This window comes from Buceros rhinoceros, unplaced genomic scaffold (genome assembly GCF_000710305.1).
Source record: "Buceros rhinoceros silvestris isolate BGI_N320 unplaced genomic scaffold, ASM71030v1 scaffold31141, whole genome shotgun sequence".
NCBI lineage: Eukaryota > Metazoa > Chordata > Aves > Bucerotiformes > Bucerotidae > Buceros > Buceros rhinoceros.
Window position 1 is genome coordinate 44,409 of NW_010393180.1, and position 7,028 is coordinate 51,436.

The 7,028-nt window shown below is 36.5% G+C and overlaps 1 protein-coding gene across 1 annotated transcript in view; it reads left to right on the forward strand.

The window, feature by feature from the left end:
• Window positions 1–7,028, forward strand: part of NBEAL1 (neurobeachin-like 1) — a gene marked incomplete at its 5' end in the record, with an annotated part of 57,499 nt that overhangs the window by 42,608 nt on the left and 7,863 nt on the right. Inside the window, 10 exons of the mRNA XM_010144766.1 lie at window positions 206–353; window positions 533–683; window positions 1,800–1,909; window positions 2,473–2,590; window positions 3,299–3,396; window positions 3,711–3,827; window positions 4,323–4,412; window positions 5,613–5,722; window positions 6,320–6,492; window positions 6,936–7,027. Coding sequence (XP_010143068.1) covers window positions 206–353; window positions 533–683; window positions 1,800–1,909; window positions 2,473–2,590; window positions 3,299–3,396; window positions 3,711–3,827; window positions 4,323–4,412; window positions 5,613–5,722; window positions 6,320–6,492; window positions 6,936–7,027 — 1,207 coding nt within the window. The remainder of the gene's footprint in view (window positions 1–205; window positions 354–532; window positions 684–1,799; window positions 1,910–2,472; window positions 2,591–3,298; window positions 3,397–3,710; window positions 3,828–4,322; window positions 4,413–5,612; window positions 5,723–6,319; window positions 6,493–6,935; window position 7,028) is intronic.

Sequence of the window (7,028 nt, forward strand, 5' to 3'; positions counted from 1 at the left end):
ATGCAAAGGCTTCATCTGGTGTACATTTCTCTCTTTCAGCAGTGTTTTGCTTAGGGACTTTCTGAATCAGAATTGGAATTCTCAGGGTATTTTTCTCTTACAGATTGCTGTGATCATTTCTTTTGAATCTGTGCCTTCAATAAGTATAATCTGCATGTAAGTCAGCTGTAGTGCTCAGTTTATTTATAAAGATTTTTTTTTTTAGATATGAGAATTTTGAAGATCCACTTGGAATAATTGACAAATTTCACTATGGGACACATTACTCAAATGCTGCTGGTGTTATGCATTATCTCATTCGGGTGGAACCTTTCACAACACTTCACATCCAGCTTCAGAGTGGCAGGGGGGGTGTGGTACGGCGACCCTGGGACACATTACTCAAATGCTGCTGGTGTTATGCATTATCTCATTCGGGTGGAACCTTTCACAACACTTCACATCCAGCTTCAGAGTGGCAGGTATGCTGTGAACAGCTGCACCTTTATTTTTCTTCCTTATTATTTTACGGAGGGAATGATCAAAGTCTAAGCTGAGTTTTCTGATCCACAGGTTCGACTGTGCTGACAGGCAGTTCCACTCTATTCCTGCTTCCTGGCAGGCGCTCATGGACAACCCCAATGATGTCAAGGAACTTATCCCGGAGTTCTTCTACTTTCCAGAGTTCCTGGAGAATCAAAATGGTAAACAGGCTGCTCAGAGCATTCTCACAGAAAACTGTTCTTGTATTCTTCAGAAAAGAATTGTTACAACCATTTGTGAATCATGTGGAATACTTCTTACTTAAGCTTTATAGTGCGCTTGTCAAAATTACTTTAATCATTGTGCTGGCTTCAGACTGTTTAATGAAGACAACAGTTGTGTTAAGCAGCAGCCTAAACATTTAAAATTCAGACTGAGTACTTAAGGATAGCTAAACATAGTGTTGTTTACCTAATGTAACATATCAGAGATGCTCACTGGATGTTTGAAAAAGTTAGCAGTGGTTAATACTGATTAAACAGTTAAAGTTAATACAGATTAATTAGTATTCATTTTACTAGGTTCATTGGGTGATAGAGTTTGGATGTCTTCAAACATGTGCAGTCTTTTATTTGTTCTAGACAGCCAGCGTTTTTTCTGCTTGTTACTGTTATCTTCCAATGTCACCTAATTTTAGAGCCATTAAAAGTTTCAGTGTGCATCGGAAGAAAAAAAAAAGGCAGCTGTTTCACTCATGTTTCAGTCAGCATGTATAATGCTGATTGAAAAGATGCCATCCTGCATTCTGGTATGAGACTCCTAGCCATTTTTTAATTCGCATTTATTTCATAGGGAATTGGTTTTCTACCTATTAGATTTTAAATGTATTTTAAATTTTTTTAAGTTGTTTTAGTGAAAGCTGGTGGGATGTAAAACTAGAAAGCCTTGATTCTATAAGCATTTAATCATATAAGTAGCTTCATTCTTATGAATAATCTCATTGGAAACTTTTGGACTCTTAATGCTAATAAAACAAAGCAAGTGTATGTTTACAGGTAGGTGTGTAAATGATTAATGCTACTTTTAAGGCTGGGTCTTCAGTTTCAAAGTCATTTAGGTGCTTTGGACAATTGCTATCCTGATTCATTTAACATTTTAAAGAGTCATAGCCAAAGTTAGCCTCCTGTGTCAGTGGTAGGGTTATTGGAGATTTACACTAAACATTTTTCAATAACCTTTCTTTGCATTGAGAAAAGAACACTTTTTAATCTGTTGAAAAATCAAGATACTTGAAATATTTTTTAGTAACTCTTAAAATTCTCAAAATTATTCCCTAGGTTTTAACTTAGGTCAGCTTCAAATATCCAAAGAGGTGGTAAATGATGTTGTTCTCCCCAAATGGGCCCAATCCCCAGAAGACTTCATTTATAAACACAGGAAGGCTCTGGTAAGTTGATGCTTATATACATGAAGTAATGATAAAGAAAGTACACCCCCACATAGTCACTGTAGCTTAAGTGTAAAATACTGGGACTACTTTCCAACTAGAGCCGTCTTTATGTTTGACATTACAAGTACCATTAGAACTTCCAGTTAAAAGTACTGTGCATGTTGGTAAAATGCTCAAAAGAAAAAAGGAAAGAGCCTTGAATATACTAATCATTTGGGAGTTTCCTGCCCTAGGAGATAAAATGCAGAATTAGGTGGGTTTAGGTGGTAAGGATTCCCTTGCTTTTTATAGATTGTTCTGTATGGTAGTAGAGAATTAGCACCTTGCCTTCCCTTGCACAGTTACATTTGAATAGTCTAGATTTGCTGCTTTGCTGTATGAATTTTCCCTCTTACTGCCCTTAATGCACATGGATATTCTTATGCTTCTGCCCTATACATTGGTATATACCTTGTTTGTGGATACACTTAGTTTAGGAATTGAATCTCTTTCACATAAAGAATACTTCAAGAAGAGAGCGGTACTTCGCTTACTCTTACAAGAGTGCTTTTTCTTTCTAGGAATCTGAATATGTTTCTGCTCATCTTCATGAATGGATAGATTTGATTTTTGGCTACAAGCAGAGGGGACCAGCTGCAGTGGAGGCGCTCAATGTGTTCTATTATTGTACTTATGAAGGTACAAAGAAGTATGCTCTGCTTTCATTGTCGTCAAACTTGCGGGTTTTTGGTATTAGACAAAAAAACACTTGATTTGTGAATGTGCTATACAGTAGCATATGGTAAGGCAACAGAATCGTAAATGAAATATGGTAGCATAACCTCTAATTTATCATCAAATAATCAGAGTATTTAATGTTTTGATCAGAAGCTGTGAACCTGTAATGTTAATAAAGTTTGTTTAAAGGGGTGCCGTACTAGTGGCTTGTATTTTGTTTCTAAAAGTGCTTGGGGGTTTTTGTTAGTTTCTGATTTGCTTGCTTAAAAAAATTGGTGGGAAGAGGTTTCTTTTGGATTAGGAATCAAGGCAAGTTGCTTAAAAACAACAAATATTGAAGACAAATGTTGGTCTGTGAATTCCAAAGGTGAATTTTGAGTGGCTTTTCTGTGGCTTTGCTGCATGCATGAAGTATATTAAATTCATCTGATAAGATAAAAGCCTGTAGTTCTTGCTTAATACAATTAAAATACCAAGTGCAGACTAGAGTTTTTCGGATCATATTTTATAGGGAGACATTGCTTGGAGGCTTTTCTGGGGTAAAAGGTGATAATGCTGCAATGAATTTTAAGTTTTGCAATATTTATTGACCATATCAGTTTTCAATAAGTTGTTTGGGTTACGTTCTTTTTCCTTTTTTCTACCTTCATCATTCTGTTTATGATCCAGGGGCTGTGGATTTGGATGCTTTAACAGATGAGAAAGAAAGAAAAGCTTTAGAAGGGATGATAAACAATTTTGGGCAAACTCCCTGTCAGCTGTTAAAGGTAATGCTCTTTCTTCCCTCTCAATTAGACCTTTGTGGTTAAATCCAAACAAGTAACAAAGGACTTCAGAAAAAGTGAAAAGGTAATGGTTTATAATTTTGGGAATGTTAAGTCTTTGCCACATGACCATTTGTAAAGGTCACACCGATGGAAATTTAGCATACCATTTTCCAAATAAATTAATTTACATTAAGAAAGGTGCTCTAAGAATATGCTTTGCCATTGATTGCCAGTAAGATTCTGAGTATCTTATGTGGCTTGACCAAATTGATAAATTTGTCTAATTTGATATTCCTTCAAATATTTTCTCCTAGGAGCCCCATCCACAAAGGCTGTCAGCAGAAGAAGTAGTGCAAAGACTAACTAAAAGTGATACCTCTACTCTGAATCTCTTCCAACATCTCACTGAACTGAAGTCATTCTTCATAGAGGTAGATGTGTTACTTGAAATTGTTTAAAGTCTAATCTGAAACTTCTGATGTACTTGGAACAAAAGTTCACAACCTAGAAGAAAATAAACTTGCTTCCTATTTAAAGAAAGTATTTTAAGATGCAGTCTGTATAACTTGAGCTCTGTCTTTTAAGTAAGCTTTGTAGAAGATTAATCCCATAAATTTGTGTCTACTGACTGCTTGTGTGGGTCTTGTTTGAGTATTAAGTTAGCCACCACACCAGGAAAGCTGAGAACATCACTGTTCGTATCTGAGGACTCAATGAACTTGGTAGCTAAACTCTCTGATTCAGGACAGAGACAAGATTCCCATTCTGGTCTTTGTGACAAAGCATACCTGCATGAACTGAATGTGTGTGTACCAGTACCTTAGAGTGCTGTACAGGTCTGTCATTGATTCCAGAGCTTTACAGGTTCTGGGTTTGTCCTTTAGCTCTTGAATATAAGCAGACCAAACCCATGTTCTTTCTCTTAGGGAATCAGTGATGGTGTGCCCATCGTCAAAGCTGTTGTCCCCAGGAATCAGTCTCGTTCCTTTATTTCTCAAGGAAGCCCGGAAATCTTGGTGAGTTTTATGTGCCAATACTATTGTTAGACTGCAGACAGTCAAATAGGTCTATTTTTTTTCATACAGCTTGTAGAGAGACACTTCTTGAGTCTTTCTGTTCAAATGTGTTCCTTTAAGTTATAGCTGACATTCATTATAGGTTAAATAACTGTCTTCTGTAGAGAAGCCATGCTAATTTGTTGAATGGCACTTAAGAGCTGATAAGACATGAGTGTAAGTTGATGCGAGGTGTATTGTAAGTTGCCTACTTGATCCACTTCCATGCTAGTGATCAATTTCTTAATGCAGTGCAACCCAGCTTTAAAGAGTTATTAATGGCATCATTATGTTTGTCATTACTTTCCAACCTTTATATTAAACTATACGGTATGTGGTGGCCTGCATTGTTCCGAAAGTTAACTTCTGCGCTAATATAGGTGCTAGTATTATGGCAGATGGCCAAATGATGAAAGGAGGGGCGTGTTTTTAAATGTACATCTGTGTGTACCATCGGCATACTGGGCCCTGTGCAATAATACCTGTGTTTTGCAGGAAAGAATATTCTTTCCCAAATTTCCTACTTTGTAGGTCAAACATACTGTCCTGGCTTATTGTGGTATGTGCATATGTCATTTGGAATTTGGACACGTCTGAAATTCTCATTGTGTCTTTTCTAAATATCTAATAAAAAATAACCTTGAATATTTAGATTTCCTTCTTCTTTCTCAGAAATAGAACTGTAGTACAATGTGTTTTTTAAATGTTCTGTGTTAAATATTTAATGATTATTCTTTCAAAGAAGATAAGAAGCAGCTTAAGCTAAATGACTGAATTGTAATGAAATGTTTGAGAGGGGTTCGTTGGCTGGGTTTTGGTTGGGCATGTTACCTCATCCCCACTCCCTCCCACCTTGAACTTCTCTGACCTATCTAGAACATACATTATCGTAACTTGGTAATGTGTACCACATGTGGATTAACTAGTCAGACTTGGATTTTTTTGTTGTTGTTGTAATTGATGGGTAGATGAGTTTGTGTGTGGGGTTTGTTTGTTTGTTTGGTTTTTTTTGTTTGTTTGTGTGGTAAATTCTCAAGAAGCCTATGCTGGATTTTATGCCAGCTCCATTACCATCAAAGGCAAGCAGAAAATATGCCTCTGGGTTTCACTGTTTTTCTGATTTTTGTTTTGTTTGTTTGTTTTCTAATCAAACTTGTTTAGGTAACAGCAAGTCTGAACTGCATTATTGGAACTCATGGTTGGCTACCTTATGATAAAAATATTTCCAACTATTTTACGTTCATCAGAGATACCACAGTGACAAATCCCAAGTAAGCAAATGATGAGGAGAGGAGCAAATGAATGCATCTAATGTAATATTAAAAATACAGAAATTGTTCAACAATCAGTGGTTTGTACTGTTTTCATTGGCTGAGTTTTCATCTAAGAATGCATCTTCTGATGTTCAATAATATTACCTCTGATCTGTTCTACTGCTCTAGTAAAAAATTATGCAAATGCCATTTCAAGGTTCTTCATTCTTTGAGCTGCTTCTAATTTTTTTTCTAGTTATCAATCAAAAACTCATCTTGGAATCTAAGATTGGCAGTCTTCATACTTTCTTACACTACAGTGCAGGTGTATTGTGGTTTTTAGATTTCTTTTTTCTTTAGCATTACAACACTTAGTAGGGACATGAGTTATCCATACAGAATCAAATTGCAGAAAAGACTGAAAAGACTTGCTTCCACTTGCTGATGGCAGAGAGTTATGCTATGGATATCAGGGGCCAGAATTTCACCTTTTTTTTTTTATGATATAGCCTCTTATATAGATAGAATTTCTTATGAATTTTTAAGGATATAGGAAGTGCAAAATACATTGATTTGAACTACAGTTACTCTTAACTGCTCATCATTTGCCTTCAGAACACAGCGCAATGTGAGTGGTCCTTTTGCACCAGGGCTGGAGATCACCTCTAAGTTGTTTGCAGTATCCCATGATGCAAAGCTGCTCTTTAGTGGAGGACACTGGGACAATAGCATCAGAGTGACATCTGTTACAAAAGGCAAGCTGATTGGACAGCACATCAGGCACATGGGTTAGTAACTCTTTATATTGTGTAATGAAAGATTTTAGGTATTGTACTTTGATGTTTGGTGTTTTGGGAAAGAATTATAGCCAGTGCACTTGGACAGACAAGCATAGCAGTTACAAAGGAATGGCAGTGTAAGAACAGGAGAGTACTTGAACTGTGATTGTATGAAAATACTTGTGAATGACTTTTTGTGCATTGTAGCGATGGTTTAATGTAGTTTCAAAATAAGGCTTGACTGCTGGTTTTAGGTAGCAGAGCTGATTAAGTCAGGTTGGTACCCCTGGCTGTACAGTGACTTCATACTTTAATATAGTCTCGTCTGCTCTTTCCACAGTGGAACATTTAATGCTGATACATTATTGACATATTGCATGCATATTGTCACTCTGTGGGAAATTAGTCTTAACTATCTATGTGATAGCTTCCTGTTTCCTTTCCTTTATTAGATATTGTGACCTCCTTGGCAATAGACTACTGTGGAATTCATTTAATTTCAGGCTCCAGAGATACTACCTGTATGATATGGCAAATAGTTCAGC